General features: G+C 57.1%; 1 protein-coding gene across 1 annotated transcript in view; it reads left to right on the top strand.

Annotated features, from left to right (window-relative positions):
- Sec24d (SEC24 homolog D, COPII component) overlaps positions 1 to 18,853 on the top strand; it is a 97,500-nt gene that overhangs the window by 15,517 nt on the left and 63,130 nt on the right. The window contains exons 3-8 of the mRNA XM_026381746.2: positions 4,066 to 4,198; positions 12,668 to 12,816; positions 13,681 to 13,845; positions 13,996 to 14,120; positions 14,409 to 14,520; positions 16,767 to 16,894. Of these exons, the coding sequence (XP_026237531.2) occupies positions 4,066 to 4,198; positions 12,668 to 12,816; positions 13,681 to 13,845; positions 13,996 to 14,120; positions 14,409 to 14,520; positions 16,767 to 16,894 (812 nt within the window). The remainder of the gene's footprint in view (positions 1 to 4,065; positions 4,199 to 12,667; positions 12,817 to 13,680; positions 13,846 to 13,995; positions 14,121 to 14,408; positions 14,521 to 16,766; positions 16,895 to 18,853) is intronic.

The raw sequence follows: 18,853 nt of genomic DNA, 5'->3' as shown, positions 1-18,853 counted from the left end.
CAGCTCAGCAGCCATCCTAGGTCCCCCCCTCCCCTGTCTCTACCCCAGGAGGGCTCCTGCCTGTTCCCACCATGCAGCTCAGCAGCCATCCCTAAGTTCCCCTCTGTCTCTGCCCAGGAGGGCTCTTGCCTGTGCCCACCATGCAGGTCCGCAGCCCTACCCTGGTTCCGGGGTCCTACAGGGAGGGTATAGGCAGTCACCTCTTAGAGCAGTGATCACAGGGCACTTTTGTTCTCTGCTCACCCCAGTTGTTTAGAGTCCTTTGGTGCTTGGGATAGTGGAAGGGAATGGGAGTGAGAAGGAGTTGCATCACTGCCATGCATTTGAAAGGGAGAACTCCTTTTGTGAGATTTGTCTGTAAGAGTTCCTGTTTGTAGTGGAAGTGTTTTCCATTCTCTAGACCCCTTTGGGATTGATGAAATGGATTGCTTTCCTTCCTGTGGTAAACAATAATGCCTGTTTCCTGTCTTGCATGTAATGTCTAGTTGAGATTATGTGTATGCTGCCTCTGTAGATTTTCTACCTTGATTTGTAATGCCAGATTCGTCGGACCCCATACAGCTCCAGGAGCTGAGTCCGATGCAATCACACAAGAGTCTTTATTGCAAGGTGGAGCCTGGACTCACAACTGTTCCCAATGCAGTGGTCCCGAAGAGTGAGTCCTGGTCCTTTGTCCAGTGAGATTTTATAGGTTTTTGGGTGTGTCACAACATCACACAGCAAATCATTTCATATCACAGGAAAGTCAAATAACAACTCTTAATATCGATTAGCATATTCATTGGCGGAAATAAGTTGGGTAAAGGTATTGGTAGTACAAAAGGGGGATTCGTTTGAACTGATTGGTTTAAGCCACGAGGGGTGTACATTCTGAAGTATATGGTTTCCCAACAATTTATCAAGCACCCTAAACTACTGGGGGGTCATCTGGCATCCCAGGTATTTCCCTGTCTCATTCTGATTGGAGGTTGCTAGGGGGTTGCTATGGGTCCTCACCTAGCCTAACTGAGTCAGGGACACCTGGCACTGCAGACCTCTCCTGTTATTTACAGACAAACAACTCAGCAGGGGGGCTGTCTGCCTAGGAGTGCTCCTGGGTTTTTCCAAGGACAAGGGTCACACCCCCTTCCTCTGGACAGGCCTTGCTCTGAGGTAGAGGCTGGTTTCTCAGGTCGCTAGTGAAAATTCACGAGTGCCGTGGTTCTGCCGTGTTGTGATGCTGGAGTTGTGTGTGTCATGAGTGGGCTGGTGTCTGACCTTGCTCTGAGACCCTAGGGCAGGGCCCTGGCCTCAGAGAGTTTGAGCACAATCCTTGCCAAGGGGGAACTGCTGCCAGGCTGGGGATTAAAGTCAGCACTGAAAGATGGAGTGTCCCTTCAGGTCCAGCCTCTGCACAGCCTCTGCCCCTTCTGGGCCTGCTAGTGTCATGTCCTAACTTAGCTGGGCTCGGGTTGAGGACACCAGGTGGAGATGCAGGTGTGTTTTTCTCTGAACAGAGGGAGGCCCTCAGGCCCCTTCTGGGCCTGCTAGTCTCAGGTCCTAACTCAGCTGGGCTCGGGTTGAGGACACCAGGTGGAGATGCAGGTGTGTTTTTCTCTTGTTGTGGGGCTGAGGGCTGAACCCTGGCCTGGCGTATGCTAGGCAAGTGCTCTACCAGCCACACTCAGCCCCAATGTAGCTATTAGATTAAGGGTTTTGTTTTTTTTTTCCCCACAAAAAGACCAGCACTGTCTGTCCTCACTCATTTGTAGAATCTGAACTGGTCTCGTAGAAGTTGAGAGCAGGATGGCGGTGGCTAGGGATGGGGGACGGGGGTGGGCTGATCCTGGCCAGCATGGCTACATGGCCGGGAGGGTTTCTGGCTCTGTGGCCAGGCTGCAGGCCCTGGATGGCAGAAACCTCCCGCCTCAGGCCCCCAGAGGCCTTCCGAGTGTTTCCACCATAAAGAACAATGAATGCTGGAGGAAATAGCGATGTTCAGTCTGATTTCCCCAATGCAAAGTGCACACACGATCCAAGCCTCACACACACCCCACTAATGGGCCTAGTTGTAATGTTTTGTGTAGGTTTAAAAAACTAGATATAAAAATGGTATTTAATATTTGGTTGTCGTATTTGGAAACTTTACACTTGTAAAGTTAATATAATTTCTCTGGTTTAAGCAATTCTCTTTAAGGGAAGAGACCCTTGTGAAAGTCTCAGTGTCACCACTCACGGAGACGCCACTAGGCTGCCGGCTGCTCCGAGACCCAGCTGTCTGCAGCAGCTTCCAGAAGCTGTGGGAAGGGACGAGCTGGGGACTGTCAGTGTGAAGCCTGGCCGAGGTCCCTGGAGGAGAGCAGGGTGGCCCCAGGTCACTGGGGGTGCCCAGGCAGCGGCTAAAGCAGACCACTCCGCTGTGCAGAAGGCAGGCAGAAGGGCGAGAACCATCTCTTTACCCCCAAGAGGCGGGAAGGAAGGCTCCTTGTGTCTTCTAGAGGGAAACTGAGCTGTGAAGCAGAGCCCTGCCCAGGCCGCAGCTCCTGGGGCGTGTGGGCGGGGCCTTGGCTGCTCTAACCTGGGCTGGATCTCTCCTCCACCACCCCTCTCCCGCCCCAGGAGAAGAAATGCTGAAGAGCTGCAGCAGGCCTGGAGGGTGTGCCCGAGAGGTGCCAGGGAGCCACTGCCAGGTGCCCCCGATGGCACACGACCCCAGTTCCCTGCCCTTGGCCTGGTGGGACTTGAGCAGCCCACGGCCGGCCCCTGGGGGTCCTGGGGGTCACAGAGCTCCAGAGGCCATGCAGCCTGGGAGAAGCAGCCCCCTCCCACTCTAGGTCAGACTGCAGGTCTGTCTTCCTCCTTAGTGTGAGGGTGCCCCGCCCGGCCTCTTGCGGTGTGTTCCTGTGGAATTTTCTGGTATCGACTGCAGCTTTCTTTCTTTCTTTCTTTCTTTCTTTCTTTCTTTCTTTCTTTCTTTCTTTCTTTCTTTCATATTCTCTCTCTCTCTCTCTCTCTCTCTCTCTCTCTCTCTCTCTCTCTCTCTCTACCAGGGATTGAGCCTGATTGTGCTTAATCCCTGGGCCACATACCAAGCCACTTTTAAGTTGCTTAGGGCTTCACTAAATTTCTGAGACCGGCTTTGAACTCCTGGTTCTCCTGCCTCAGCCTCCTGCGTGCACCACTGTCCCTAGCATAACTACAGGTTTCACCGTGTGGCCCAGGGTTCCACCAAGTGCCTCCGCCATGTGCAGATTTATCTACTTACTTGTTTGTTCATTCTTTTCAGCTCTACATGACAACAGAATGTATTTTGACATATCCTACACACGTGGAATCTAACTTATTCTGATTAGGATCCCATTCTCATTGTACGTGATGAGGAGTTCCGCTGGTTCCATGATAAACACGGGAAAGTTCTGTCCAACTTATTCTACTGTCTTTCCCATTCCCATTACCCCTTCTTTCCCTTCATTCCCCATTCTCTGATCCAATGAACTTCTATTATTTCCCCCTACCCTGTGGGGTGTTAGCATGTGCATATCAGAGAGGAATTTTGGTCTTTAGTTTTTTGGGACTGGCCTATTTCAGTTGGCAGGATAGTTTCCAGTTCCATTCATTTATTGGCAAATGCTATAATTGCATTCTTTATGACTGAGTAATATTCCATTGTGCATGTGTACCACATTTTCTTTATCCACTCATGTATTGAAGGGCATCTAGGTTGATTCCATAGCTTAGCTACTGTGAATTGTGCTGCTATAAACATTGATGTGGCTGTATCACTGTGGCATGTTGATTTTAAGTCCTTTGGGTGTAGACCAAGGAATGGGGTAGCTGGGTCAAATGGTGGTTCCATTCCTAGTTTTCTGAGGAATCTCCCTACTGCTTTCCAGAGTGGTGGCGCCAGTTTGCATCCCACCGTCCTGCGCTGTTTGTGTCCCAGTCTGCATCACTGTGATGATGAGCAGGCCTCAGAGAGAGGCTCTGTCTGACTGCTGCTCTCTTTCCTCGCCCGTCCTGCTGTGGCTCTCTCACCTTGTTCTCTCTGCCTTCAAACGAGCGTCTGACCATGCCTCTCTGTTGCAGGGATGATGAAGCCACCAGGGCCTTTGGGGGCAGCTGCCCCTGGGGTGATGCTACCTTCCCCACCTCCTGGACCACAGCAGTTTGGCCAGAATGCACCTCACGCCTCCAACGCTCCAGGCCTGCCTCCCCAAAGGTGAGCGGGGGGTTCCAGCCTGTGTGGACACACTCCAGTCTCCCGGGCGGTGCCCTGTGTGCTTGATGTTCACGTGGAGGAAAGTTGCTCTGCATGGAGTGCGTTCCTTGGGAAGATCTATTGGAAAACTACCCAGAAACAAAGCCCTGGGAAAAGTCAGGGGAAAGGGATATTCCAGAATAGATACAAGTTACTGGTCTCCATGCCACATGATTCAGTTTGGGGTTATATTCAGTATTTTAGGACTTTGTGCCCTTCCTTTAGATGCCTATGGTCTCTATTAAACTTTAAATTGCCCTACTCTCCTGGGTCCTTCACAGGATGAGCGCAGTGCCAATGAGTGCTCGATAAATAGTCTGAAGTACACATCTGATTGCAGCCGGGTGAGGCCCGGGGCTATGTGTGAGGGGTTTCCCTCGGCAGAGAGGAGTAAGGAAACAAACCTTGTACTTGTGGTTGCAGCAAGCTGAGAGAGCAGTTAGAGGGGCTGAGGAGCCCAGGTGTGAGACGCTTCAGTTTTCAGAACCTGCCACTCACAGGGGACTGTCCCTGGGGACCAGAGCCAGCGTCAGGCCCTCCCTGTTGGAAACACCTCTGTTGTCCTTTGAGCTCCTGCTGCCAGCCACAGAGCCAGGCGGTGGGCCAGGGCACCTGGGAACTGCTCCAGAATCGCTGGCGGCTCCCTCCCCAGGTTCCTGTCCCAGGGAGGAGCCTCCGTGTGACCTGGACCCTGCCAAAGCCATGAGCTCCTGCTAGTAAGAGGTGTGTGCTGCCAAGTTATGTCCTGCAGGACGGCGTGGGAGCCTGAGGCTTCCTGCGTGGGCTTGTGTGGTCACTGTCACTGAGACCAGCCCTGGACCACAGAGGAAGGGTGCCTGGGGACTCCAGGGGTGAGCGGCATTTGGCTTCAGTGTGGTCAGCGCACAGAGCGGAGGTCAGAGGGACCTGCATGGCCTCACCCTCCACCTTAGCCCCAAAGCCTGGCGGAGGCCACAGGGGAGGGAGGAACCAGGGGCCACCTCGATGCTCTGCCCGGGGGAAGAGAGGCTGCAGGACCCTCAGTCCAGACTCAAGGGGGGCCCAGCACCCACATCCTGTGAACGCAGGCGTCTGGACATTCCAGACACAGGCTCAGGCTGGCAGAGAAGGTCTTGGTCACGGCACCAGCGTGAATCCTCTCCATCTTGGTGACAGTGGCCTGCTCCCTGGGGTCAGGCTGCTGAGGAGGGAGAGCTGGACTTTGCATCACGCTCAGCGTGTCATGGTGTCTGAAGGTGAGATCCGGGAGGCAGGACAGGCTGCGGTCTTCTGAGGGGCCACCTCGGCGGTCCCAGTGAGTCCTTGGCTGCAGGACGGTGCTTCCGCACCCACAGGCCTGCGGACAGCCGTGGCCTCCTGTGAGTGGGCATCGCAGAAGGCCTGTGGCCTCCTGACCTCGGGCCAGCGTGGTGTCCCTGGTCTCCGGTGACCTAGGGAAGGAAACCACTACGCACTCGGTACCCTGTCGTCGGGTGGCAGTCCCTGCTGCCCCCTGTCCTTCCTCAGAGCACAGTCTGGCTGCCCAGGACCACACGGCCTCTGAATCTGCTCCCGCTGGGCCTCCAGGGCACCACAGGCGGGGTCGCCTCCCCTGGGGTTCACTTGAGGCCACCCGAGTGGGACTGGGGGTGGCAGTGGGTCTGGGGGGTGGCAGTGGGTCTGGGAGGCGGCAGGGCTGCCATGCTCCCTGTCCCGGGTCAGACAGTGCTGCAGGCCGAGGGCCCAGGAGCAGCAGGTGAGCCCAGCAGAGCACTGGCTCAGCCAGCACGGGGCAGGCAGCTTCTGAAGTCGGCATCGCATCTTTGTCGTTCCTACACAGAGGATCCATCAAAGAGATCCTGCTTTTCTAAATCTCAAATGTCAGATAAAAGCAAGATTAGGGCTGGGGTTGTGGCCCAGTGGCAGGGCACTTGCCTAGAACATGTGAGGCACTGGGTCCGATGCTCAGAACCACATAGAGGAAATAAGTAAAGCTGTTGGGTCCACCGACAACTAAAAAAAAAAAAAAAAAACAAAAAAAAAGGCAAGATTAAGTCAGAGTCCTGTGTTGATATGACTTTTTTTTTTTTGGTACTGAGAATTGATCCCAGGGGCACTGGACCACTGAGCCACCTCCCCAGCCCTATTTTGTATTTTATTTAGAGACAGGGTCTCACTGAGTTGCTTAGTGCCTCGCTTTTGCTGAAGCTGGCTTTGAACTGGTGATCCTCCTGCCTCAGCCTCCTGAGCCACTGGGAGTTTTGAATATATAAGTTTTTGTTTTTAAAACACTGCAATTCCAAAGATAAAAGTAGAAAATCACACCCACTCATGTGTAACTTGATCTTGGCTGAGGCAGAATCAGTGTCTCACAGGCAGTACTACAGTTTTCTGCCTAGGGTTATTACTAGGAGGGATTAGCTTAAAAGTACAATAAAACCTAAAAGTCAGTTTTTTTTTTTTTTTTTACATTATAAGATAAAAAGTAAGTTGGGCTGGGGTTGGGGCTCAGCAGCAGAGACTTGCTTCACACATGTGAGACCCTGGGTTCCATCCTCAGCACCACATTAAAAAAAAATAAATAAGTGAAATGAGGTATTAAAAAAAAGATCAGAAGTCAGTCAGTTGTAATCGATCTATTTTGATGAGGAAGTGAAGAATTGGAGGCAAAAGGGACTCAGATCCCAAATTGAAGGTAATATGTTTGAATCTACTAAGAAAATAATTTTCAATGAAAAAGGAAGAAAAGAAGCAACAAAAATAAGTTAACAGTTTTTCTGTGTGTGTTTTTAAGTGTGGCGTGCAGTGATTGGGTCACAGCGGTTCACAGTCCCTGCTCCACGGGGTTCCAAGTCCTGGTGTCTCCTCCAAACCTTGCAGAGTCTGTGCTTGTCCTGGTCCCTCTTGAGTCTCTGAGGCAGAAACCTGCAGCCGGGTGATTTGTGAGCAACAGAACTCGCACTCACTGCTCCAGAGGCTGGAGGTCCACACTGCAGCAGGACTGGTGTCCTCTGAAGAGCTGTAGCCCCTGATTCTCCTCCAGGGGCACCCTGTGGGAAGGCCAGGGCCTGTGCGTCCTCCTGTGGACCAGGGGCACCCTGGGGGAAGGCCAGGGCCTGTGCACCCTCCTGTGGACCAGGGGCACCCTGTGGGAAGGCCAGGGCCTGTGCGTCCTCCTGTGGACCAGGGGCACCCTGTGGGAAGGCCAGGGCCTGTGCGTCCTCCTGTGGACCAGGGGCACCCTGTGGGAAGGCCAGGGCCCGTGCGCCCTCCTGTGGACCAGGGGCACCCTGTGGGAAGGCCAGGGCCCGTGCGTCCTCCTGTGGACCAGGGGCACCCTGTGGGAAGGCCAGGGCCTGTGCGTCCTCCTGTGGACCAGGGGCACCCTGTGGGAAGGCCAGGGCCCGTGCGCCCTCTTGTGGACCAGGGGTACCCTGTGGGAAGGCCAGGGCCCGTGCGCCCTCCTGTGGACCAGGGGCACCCTGTGGGAAGGCCAGGGCCCGTGCGCCCTCCTGTGGACCAGGGGCACCCTGTGGGAAGGCCAGGGCCCGTGCGCCCTCCTGTGGACCAGGGGCACCCTGTGGGAAGGCCAGGGCCCGTGCGCCCTCCTGTGGACCAGGGGCACCCTGTGGGAAGGCCAGGGCCCGTGCGTCCTCCTGTGGACCAGGGGCACCCTGTGGGAAGGCCAGGGCCCGTGCGTCCTCCTGTGGACCAGGGGCACCCTGTGGGAAGGCCAGGGCCCGTGCGTCCTCCTGTGGACCAGGGGCACCCTGTGGGAAGGCCAGGGCCCGTGCGTCCTCCTGTGGACCAGGGGCACCCTGTGGGAAGGCCAGGGCCCGTGCGTCCTCCTGTGGACCAGGGGCACCCTGTGGGAAGGCCAGGGCCTGTGCGTCCTCCTGTGGACCAGGGCACCCTGTGGGAAGGCCAGGGCCTGTGCGTCCTCCTGTGGACCAGGGGCACCCTGTGGGAAGGCCAGGGCCTGTGCGTCCTCCTGTGGACCAGGGCACCCTGTGGGAAGGCCAGGGCCTGTGCACCCTCCTGTGGACCAGGGCACCCTGTGGGAAGGCCAGGGCCTGTGCACCCTCCTGTGGACCAGGGGCACCCTGTGGGAAGGCCAGGGCCTGTGCACCCTCCTGTGGACCAGGGGCACCCTGTGGGAAGGCCAGGGCCTCTGCGTCCTCCTGTGGACCAGGGGCACCCTGTGGGAAGGCCAGGGCCTGTGCACCCTCCTGTGGACCAGGGCACCCTGTGGGAAGGCCAGGGTTTGTGTGTCCTCCTGTGGACCAGGGGCACCCTGTGGGAAGGCCAGGGCCTGTGCGTCCTCCTGTGGACCAGGGCACCCTGTGGGAAGGCCAGGGCCTGTGCACCCTCCTGTGGACCAGGGGCACCCTGTGGGAAGGCCAGGGCCTATGCGTCCTCCTGTGGACCAGGGGCACCCTGTGGGAAGGCCAGGGCCTGTGCGTCCTCCTGTGGACCAGGGGCACCCTGTGGGAAGGCCAGGGCCTGTGCACCCTCCTGTGGACCAGGGGCACCCTGTGGGAAGGCCAGGGCCTGTGCACCCTCCTGTGGACCAGGGCACCCTGTGGGAAGGCCAGGGCCTGTGCGTCCTCCTGTGGACCAGGGGCACCCTGTAGGAAGGCCAGGGCCTGTGCACCCTCCTGTGGGCCAGGGGCACCCTGTGGGAAGGCCAGGGCCTGTGCGTCCTCCTGTGGACCAGGGGCACCCTGTGGGAAGGCCAGGGCCTGTGTGTCCTCCTGTGGACCAGGGGCACCCTGTGGGAAGGCCAGGGCCTGTGCACCCTCCTGTGGACCAGGGGCACCCTTTGGGAAGGCCAGGGCCTGTGCACCCTCCTGTGGACCAGGGCACCCTGTTGGAAGGCCAGGGCCTGTGCGTCCTCCTGTGGACCAGGGCACCCTGTGGGAAGGCCAGGGCCTGTGCACCCTCCTGTGGACCAGGGGCACCCTGTGGGAAGGCCAGGGCCTGTGCACCCTCCTGTGGACCAGGGGCACCCTGTGGGAAGGCCAGGGCCTGTGCACCCTCCTGTGGACCAGGGGCACCCTGTGGGAAGGCCAGGGCCTGTGCGTCCTCCTGTGGACCAGGGGCACCCTGTGGGAAGGCCAGGGCCTGTGCACCCTCCTGTGGACCAGGGGCACCCTGTGGGAAGGCCAGGGCCTGTGCACCCTCCTGTGGACCAGGGCACCCTGTGGGAAGGCCAGGGCCTGTGCACCCTCCTGTGGACCAGGGGCACCCTGTGGGAAGGCCAGGGCCTGTGCACCCTCCTGTGGGCCAGGGGCACCCTGTGGGAAGGCCAGGGCCTGTGTGTCCTCCTGTGGACCAGGGGCACCCTGTGGGAAGGCCAGGGCCTGTGTGTCCTCCTGTGGACCAGGGGCACCCTGTGGGAAGGCCAGGGCCTGTGCACCCTCCTGTGGACCAGGGCACCCTGTGGGAAGGCCAGGGCCTGTGCGTCCTCCTGTGGACCAGGGGCACCCTGTGGGAAGGCCAGGGCCTGTGCACCCTCCTGTGGACCAGGGGCACCCTGTGGGAAGGCCAGGGCCTGTGCACCCTCCTGTGGACCAGGGCACCCTGTGGGAAGGCCAGGGCCTGTGCTTCCTCCTGTGGACCAGGGGCACCCTGTAGGAAGGCCAGGGCCCATGTGTCCTCCTGTGGACCAGGGGCACCCTGTGGGAAGGCCAGGGCCCATGTGTCCTCCTGTGGACCAGGGCACCCTGTGGGAAGGCCAGGGCCTGTGCGTCCTCCTGTGGACCAGGGGCACCCTGTAGGAAGGCCAGGGCCCATGTGTCCTCCTGTGGACCAGGGCACCCTGTGGGAAGGCCAGGGCCTGTGCACCCTCCTGTGGACCAGGGGCACCCTGTGGGAAGGCCAGGGCCTGTGCACCCTCCTGTGGACCAGGGCACCCTGTGGGAAGGCCAGGGCCTGTGCTTCCTCCTGTGGACCAGGGCACCCTGTGGGAAGGCCAGGGCCCATGTGTCCTCCTGTGGACCAGGGGCACCCTGTGGGAAGGCCAGGGCCCGTGCACCCTCCTGTGGACCAGGGGCACCCTGTGGGAAGGCCAGGGCCTGTGCACCCTCCTGTGGACCAGGGCACCCTGTGGGAAGGCCACGGCCTGTGCTTCCTCCTGTGGACCAGGGCACCCTGTGGGAAGGCCAGGGCCCATGTGTCCTCCTGTGGACCAGGGGCACCCTGTGGGAAGGCCAGGGCCCGTGCACCCTCCTGTGGACCAGGGGCACCCTGTGGGAAGGCCAGGGCCCGTGCATCCTCCTGTGGACCAGGGCACCCTGTGGGAAGGCCAGGGCCTGTGCGTCCTCCTGTGGACCAGGGGCACCCTGTGGGAAGGCCAGGGCCTGTGCACCCTCCTGTGGACCAGGGCACCCTGTGGGAAGGCCAGGGCCTGTGCGTCCTCCTGTGGACCAGGGGCACCCTTTGGGAAGGCCAGGGCCTGTGCACCCTCCTGTGGACCAGGGCACCCTGTGGGAAGGCCAGGGCCTGTGCACCCTCCTGTGGACCAGGGCACCCTGTGGGAAGGCCAGGGCCTGTGCGTCCTCCTGTGGACCAGGGCACCCTGTGGGAAGGCCAGGGCCCGTGCGTCCTCCTGTGGACCAGGGGCACCCTGTGGGAAGGCCAGGGCCTGTGCACCCTCCTGTGGACCAGGGCACCCTGTGGGAAGGCCAGGGCCTGTGCACCCTCCTGTGGACCAGGGGCACCCTGTGGGAAGGCCAGGGCCTGTGCACCCTCCTGTGGACCAGGGGCACCCTGTGGGAAGGCCAGGGCCCGTGCGTCCTCTCTGGCTCTGCTCCCCCTGAGCGCCCAGCTCCGGGACCTGTCCGGCAGTACTGCCTGCTGTGGTTGGGACGGTCCCCGCCACCTCAGACCCTCGTCCGGGTTCTGACACACTCGCTGCACCGGTTGGCTCTTGAGAAGCACTTTTTCAAGGGGAAGTGTGGAGCAGGGCCACAGTCAGCTCTTCAGAAGCTGAGGTCTAAGCTGAGCTAAGTCCATGTCTTATTGATCATGCGATGGTGATCTCTCATTGATCATTCCTTTCAGTGGTGAGTCTGCCCTTTTCTGATACTGAATGAAATAATGAATGAAACCTGTATTTGATGTTTCTTAGCCCCACACAAACCTCCATCTGGTCTTCACTTTGACCACATCATTTCTGTACAGAGAAAGGGCCGTCCTGCCCTCCTGCTGCCTCTTGTCGTCCCAAGGCCAAGGGTCGTGAGCTGGGGTGGCGTCCTGTGGTCACACCCCAGTCCACAGGCCAGGGTAGAGGCCTGGGCTCCTACCTAGATGTTGACTCTGGGAAAAGTGAATTGAAAAGTGAAAAAAATATTCAGCAATTTGTATGTTTTAAATGTCCTGTTCATTCTATCTGACAGGTAGTGACTTCTGCTGCTATTTAATACTCTTCTATTTTTAAATTGATAACTTTGCTCTGAAATCCAAATCTGAGTAAGTTTCAGTTGGTTGGAAGGACACCGTTTGTGACTCTCAGAGCCTCCCTCCTGGGAGTCCGTGAAGCCCCGCCACAGGGAGCTTGTCCTCCTGAGGCGCCTGGAAGCCCCCCCGTTTTCCACCCATTTAGTGCGAGGCTGAAGGCTGTTGGAAACACACTCGACAGAGTAATTGTTGGAGGTTAATATTAAGATTTATTTAAAATCATTCAGTTAGATGGAGGAAAGTGAGGAGAGGTTAGCGTGCTGTTTGGGGCAGTGTTGTCACCCGGCCAGCACAGCAAGCCACCAGCCTCCTTGGGCCCTGCCCCTGCCTCTCTCTGGGTGAGGCCCTAGGGAATGCTTCCCAGTGCACAGACGGGAAAGGCAATCAGACCGCAGCACTGGGGACATTTAATGTTTACTCAAAGTTTAAAACTGTAGGACTAGAGTCACAATGGTGTGGGTGCAGAGCACCGTCTCGCTGCTGTGGCCGATGAACCTCAGTTGTCATTGATCTGTTTTGAGCGGGAGTGCGGTGCAGACAGGCCCCACCTCCCCAGGCAGGTACGCTGGAGCTCAGCCCAGAACCAGCAGCTCCGCTCACGTCCACATTTCGTGGGGAATGTGCTGTGGCCTGGGAACAGAGAACTGCGTGGCCTTGCTCACAGCTTGGTCGGACGTAAGTGGATTGTCCTGAAGGTGGCCAGGATCGTGGAGCTCTCTCACCCTGCCGCTGACCATTGGCAGGGTCCACACACCACTGTGGTGAGCTCAGCTTCCCTGCTGACTTCAGGCCGGCTTTGCCACCTCAGAAGTGTCCTCTGCTCTGGACCCTGAAGGTGCGAGTGGAGATGTGGGGAGGTGCCGCCCGATTTCTGCAGAGCGCCTCAGGCTCATCTGTGGCACAGCACGCCCCTGGCCACACAGCCACCTGCCTGGCTTTGCCTGCCACTTGCTCCAGAGGTGACAGCACTGACCTGCTTTCTGTCTTCAGATTCACAGGCCCTGCACCTGTGCACAGTGTGGCCTCCGCCTGCGCCCCCTACCAACCCTCTGCACAGCCGTCCTACCCGAGTCCCGCGCCCACGTCACCCATCACCCAGCTGGGCGGCCAGCTCGGGGCCATGCAGCTCAACAGCCACGGTAACAGCCTCGTCGTCGGCACGGCCTGCCTCGGGTGGGGTCCCATGACCGAGTGTTCTTCATCCTCAGGCAGCGCCAGCCCTGGCGTACCACGGGGCACTGGCACACGGGTGTTGTGTATGGCTGTGACCAGTCTGCTTCCTGATGGCCCTTCAGATGACCACAGGAGCCTCCGCACTCTCTACGTTTAATGTCCAAAATACTGATTTCCTGAGGAAACATTAGAACACTGAGATTATTTTAAGAAATGTGAGGGGTTTTAAACTTGTGTTGTTTATGGTGGATCCCCAAAATAGAAATACGATGCTCACTGCCCACAGTGCATTCAAACTCTGTGTGTCGACCCTGGGGGAGGAGAAGCTGGGGCCTTGTGAGGCGGCACAGTCAGGTTCTGAGAGCTGCCCCGCAGTCGGGCTTCGCTGGATAAGTCTTGGAGCTGTGAGGGTCGCTCAGAGGTAGAGCACCTGCTTCCGGTGCAGGAGGCCCTGGGTTGAGTCTCCCCAGAAGGTCTCTTCTTAGAGAAGCAGCGCAGCTTCCACGTCCAGGGGAACAGTCTGCTTTCAGCTCTCTCCAGTGTGACTGGGGGTTAGCAGCCCACCCTTCTCTCTGGTTGCAGAAATCAATTGATGGCGAAGCCCAGGATGAAAATGCCTAGTCAAACGTGCAGATTACCTGAGTAATACGTGAAACAGCAAGAGTTTCTCGTGCCTTGGCTAATGCCCCTGGGTGAACATCAGTCCTGTTCTCTCACCAAAACCAGCTCTTGCCCCCTGTGAGCTTTCCAGGGCCCCCGAGTGCCCCCCTTAACGTCTCTAGGTGAGGCACCAAGGCCCAGGCTGCGCTCAGCGGCGCTGTCTCCCGCAGGTCCCAGCGCGGTCCCCGCCGGCCCTCCCGCGTTCCCAGGCCCTCCGCAGCCCGCGCCGCCCTCCATTCTGCAGCCCGGGCCGCGGGTGCTGCCGCCACCGCCCACTGCGCTGAACGGCCCTGGTGCGCCCCCGCCAGCTGCAGGCACAGCCTTCCCGCCGCAGGGTAAGGGCGGGTGTGGGTCCTGGGTTTCCAGAGCCAGTGGCTCTCTTTAGGGTGGTGGAATCCCAAGGCCAGGCCAGCCGGAGTCCGCACTGCAGCCTGCGGCAGGGGCCTGGGCCCAGGAGCCGGTGACCCTCCTTTCCCTTCTTCTAGCTGCCGGCTTTGGTCCGCAGATGGGCGCGCCCGCGTCCTACCCTGGAGGCCTCGCCCCGGGCCCTGCGCGCATGGCTGGGCCACAGCCCCCGAAGCAGCTGGACCCTGATGCTGTCCCCAGCCCGGTGAGTACCATCTCCCTGGAAGGACTCCTTATCCATTAGCATCCACCCGCCCTGGACTCCTCCAGGAGTCTGGACCCTGAGTCTCCATTGCCGCAGGAGGCAGGCTAGGGAGAGCACAGCCTGCGGTGAGGGCGGGCTATAAGGTGAGGGGCAAGGCCAGGTAGCGGGCAGGCTGTGTGTGTGTGGGGGGGGCCTCGGAAATCCCCCTGTGGGAGAAGGAAGGGTCAGCCCCGTGCTGGTATGGGGGTCTCAGCTTCCTTTACCTGCTCTTGCTGTGTCTCGCCTCAGATCCAGGTGATCGAGAGTGACAGAGCAGCCAGAGGGGGACAAGTGTATGCCACCAATACCAGAGGCCAGGTCCCGCCCCTGGTCACCACCGACTGTGTGATTCAAGACCAAGGTACTTGTTTTCAGGGGTTTTACTGAGTGTTCTCACCAGGGTTGAAGCAAACACTTGGGCAGTGCCCTCAGCCTGGGGACCCCAGCGCAGCTGAGAACCGCCCCCTCAGCTCCCAGCAGTCTGGAGCTTCCTGATCTGTTCCTGAAGCCTCTGTTTTGAACCAGCGTCTAAATCCATGCCCCCTACCCCAGGAGGGAGGGCCTAGGTGCAGGTCAGGCTGAGCCCCCAGGGTTTTGCCGTGGTGCTGTCTACAGTGGTCCCCCTCACCTGCCCTGTGCACTCAGCTGAGCTGCTGAAAGTGCTGGGGATTTCCACCAGTGTTGCTGTATCAAATGGAGATGTCATCTAGCAGGGTGGCACAGTTGCTTTCCAGGCTTCTTAGTCTAATTAATTCCACATGCAAACGCTGGAGTGCTGCAGGCTCCACTTTTCTCCTTAGCTGTGCACCCTTCCCCTCGCCCAGCGAGAGCCCCACGTCCGGGGTCTGGCAGGACTCCACGCCAAGGCTGGCCTCCACATCTACCTCTCCTCCTCCCTCTCCTCGCCTTTCAGCTCCTTCTCCTCTTCCTCTAGCCTTTCCTGAGGTCCCTTGGCCTTCTTGCCGCTACCTTAGTTCTAGCCTAGGTCATACTTTAGACACCTTAGTTCTAACCTAGTGTCACCATTTAGACACCTTAGTTCTACCCTAGGTCATACTTAGACAACTTAGTTCTACCCTAGTGTCACCATTTAGACACCTTAGTTCTAGCCTAGGTCATACTTTAGACACCTTAGTTCTAGCCTAGGTCATACTTTAGACACCTTAGTTCTAGCCTAGGTCATACTTAGACACCTTAGTTCTATCCTAGGTCATACTTTAGACACCTTAGTTCTACCCTAGGTCATACTTAGACACCTTAGTTCTACCCTAGGTCATACTTAGACACCTTAGTTCTAACCTAGTGTCATACACCTTAGTTGTAGCCTATGTCGTTCTTTAGACACCACTGTGATCCACAGCCCTGACACCTGCCCAGCCCGGCAGACTCGGGGGCCAGGTCTGTCTGTCAGCGCTGCGGGTTGCTGCCTCAGCATTATGGGAGCTGGACCTACCCTGCCCCGGCTGCTGATCTCCCCCTTGCTCCCCTTCAGGACCCTTCCTGCAGCCTGTGCCTCCTAGTTCCTCAGGCCAGAGGGTGGGTTCCACTGGTCCTCTCTCCTGCTCTCCCCTGTGGCCCACCCACCCACCCATCAGAAACCTCACTGCATCCTCACAGCCTGCAGAGCTGGCTGCTCCTCCAGATCCGAGGCCTCTGTCCAAAGGCTGTGGCTCTCCCTTCAGGAGGGCCCTGAGGGTTTTCCGGGAGTTCTTCCGTCACACTCCAGGTGTGCGCTGGTAGGCGTCCCAGGGTGCCCTGATGCTGTTGGGATTCACGTGTTCAGTGGGGAGATGTTCACTTCCCAGATCTCAGAAGGCATCTCCTTCCTGTAGTGGGTGTGCTCCAGGGCTGTTAACTAGGGGAGGAAAGGATAACACTGCCTCCTGATCTTATTAGGGAAGGGGAGAGGGGAGAAGGAAGGAAAAACAACATTAAAAAAAAAAAACAACACAAACCTTCGAGCCACGAGGGCTTGCTCAGAAGATGAGGAGCCTGCTGCCGCGTCGAGAGCCGGCCTTGCCAGGCGAGGGTCCTTGAGGGCCACATGCTTTGGGTTCTGGTGCATCATAAATCTCAAGATTCTAGTTTTCTATTGATTAAAAACTAGTTTTGTGTGTCCAGGTATGCAGGGAATGAAACATACATTAAAATAGACTGCAGTACTCTCAAAAGTAATTTCCTGGTACAAGTAGAATTTTCATTTCTCAATTCAGTTTCTAATTTTACAAAAAATAGAGTCAAAGTGAAATCCTGTTTGACCGAGTGTCCCTTGATAGCTCACAGCAGCTCAGTGTGGGCAGGAGGTGAAGGGTCATCTCCAGGATGCTGTCCTTCCAGGTTTCTGTGCCTCTGCGTTTCATCTTTCACTGAGCCCCAACACTTGCTAAGCCTAGCGTCCATGTAAGACCCTCCTTGTGGAAAATAGTAGTAGTCATTACAGTGTCTCCTCCTGCACAGTAGAACTCAGAGGGCTCCCTGGGAGACGGATTGCAGCGTGTTTTAGGAATGCATGTTTTACACTACGGCCTTGCCTAAAAGACCTTCTGGGACATTTAATGTCAGGGCAGTTCTTCCAACCGAATGTCAAGTGTTCCTCCTGCGTTTCAGGCCATGCCAGTCCCCGGTACATCCGCTGCACCACCTACTGCTTCCCCAGCTCCTCGGACCTGGCCAAGCAGGCGCAGGTCCCGCTGGCTGCCGTCCTCCAGCCCTTCGCCACGCCCCCTGCTGACGAGGTGAGAGTGCGCCCCCATCACCTGGGTGCTTCCAGGACATTCTACACCTCCTGTGCACCCCGTGCTGATGGGTACCCTCTTGTCCTGTTGTGGCCATGCACACGACAGACCAGGTGAGACCCCACCAGGAGACGACTCAGTGGCCTGGCACAGCCCCTTCGCCAGGGAGACGACAGGCTGCTGTCCCAGTTTACAGCCTGCTGCGAGAGCTCCTGGGCACAAATTCCCGAGCACTGAAGAGGAGGCAGCATGGGTGGTGCATCTGTTCATACAACCAGAAGGGTGTAGCCAGTGTACAGTCGGGCAGAGAAACAGAAGCAGTGCACATTCAGACTCTGCGGGGTCTGGTCAGAAGTGGCCCAATTGCTCACACCACTGCCACCCTCTTGCTCACAGCACACAGGTCCAATAGCAGGGAGAGGAGCTCGACCCATTGCACTGCACCCACAACAGGCCCAGTGGGCCTTCCTGTTGCTCAGTAGTCTACCAGTTCCTAAATTCTTCATAATTGCTCCTGGCCTGGCTCTGTAGTTTACCAATTCCAGAACCTCAGCTGGGACTCACGATCCTGTCTGAGCAAGAAGAGGGCTATCTGCACAAGACAGCAGACCCACTGTCTTGGATGGTTCTCCAGCTGACGTGAGAGCACTGAGCTGGGGCACCATGGGTGGTGAGCCACTCCAAATCAGCCGAGGGCAGAAAGAGGAGGAGAACCACACACTGGATTCTCACCCTTGGGATCTCTGCTCCCTGCCCCATGAGCGTCAGCGCTGCTGCCATCGCTGGGCTAGGTTAGGTCCCAGGGAGAGTCTGAGCTGCTCCTGGAATCAGCCTTCCTGTGGCAGGCTTCATATTTACAAATCAGGAAGTGCGTCCATGTCACCTCACCCATGTTACACCTGGTGTCTCCCTTCTTGGGCCCACAAATTTAGTACGGTGCTTATAAGCTCTTCTTCAGAACCACAGTACCTTCTGCAGGTGAGGTAGACCAACATGCTGCCATCCTGCATTTTAAATACTACTTTAACTCAAAATATTTTAATTTATTTTCATGATTTTATGATGAAAAGTTTCAAACATACAGAAAACTTAAAAGCATTGCACAATGAATGTCTACATACCTGCTGCCTAAATTCCACTGAAACTGTTCAACTACATTTGTTTTCCTTCACGTACCTCCTTTTTATTCCTGGTGTGTTTCAAGGTGAGTGGCAGGTGTGAGCACCCTGCCTGTAGCATGCACATCATTAACTGGTGGTCAATAATTGCTTGCAGATTATTTTTCCTTTTAAGGTAGAATTCATTTATAATAAAATGTACATGTCTTAAGTAGTCATTGAGTTTTGACGAAACTCCTCGTCCAACCCAAGCTAAGAGCATATAGACATCAGTGAGCCTAGACGTTTCCTCAGACTTCCCCGTCAGTCCTTCACATGGCCCTCCCTCCCTCGCCCCCACTCTCTGTCTTTCCACACGAGATTTGTCTTGCTTATCGACTTCTTACAGTTAGAGCCATAGGGGATGCACCCTTGTCCAGATCTCTCTCTCAGGAGTGTTTTAGAAAGTCACCATTCATTCTTGAATCCATAGCTGACTTCTCGTCTGTTGCTGACTACGGTTTTGCTGTGTGGATATGCCAGTTTGCGCACCTTGTCTCCTATTGTTTTGGGGCTGGTGGGTACTTAGGATTGAACTCAGGGACACTCAACCACTGAGCCACACCCCCAGCCCTATTTTGTATTTTATTTAGAGACAGGGTCTCACTGGGATGCTTAGCACCTTCTTTTGCTGAGGTTGGCTTTGAACTCATGATCCTCCTGTCTCAGCCTCTGACCCCCTAGGATCACAGGCATGTGCCACCGCGCCTGGCACCTAGTCTCTTACTGATGGAGATTCGGATGTTTTCACTTTTTGGCCATTGTGAATAGGACTACTAAGAGCAGGGTACCGGGGATAGTA

This window comes from Urocitellus parryii, chromosome 10, assembly GCF_045843805.1.
Source record: "Urocitellus parryii isolate mUroPar1 chromosome 10, mUroPar1.hap1, whole genome shotgun sequence".
Lineage (NCBI taxonomy): Eukaryota > Metazoa > Chordata > Mammalia > Rodentia > Sciuridae > Urocitellus > Urocitellus parryii.
This window is presented reverse-complemented; position numbering and strand designations above follow the sequence as displayed.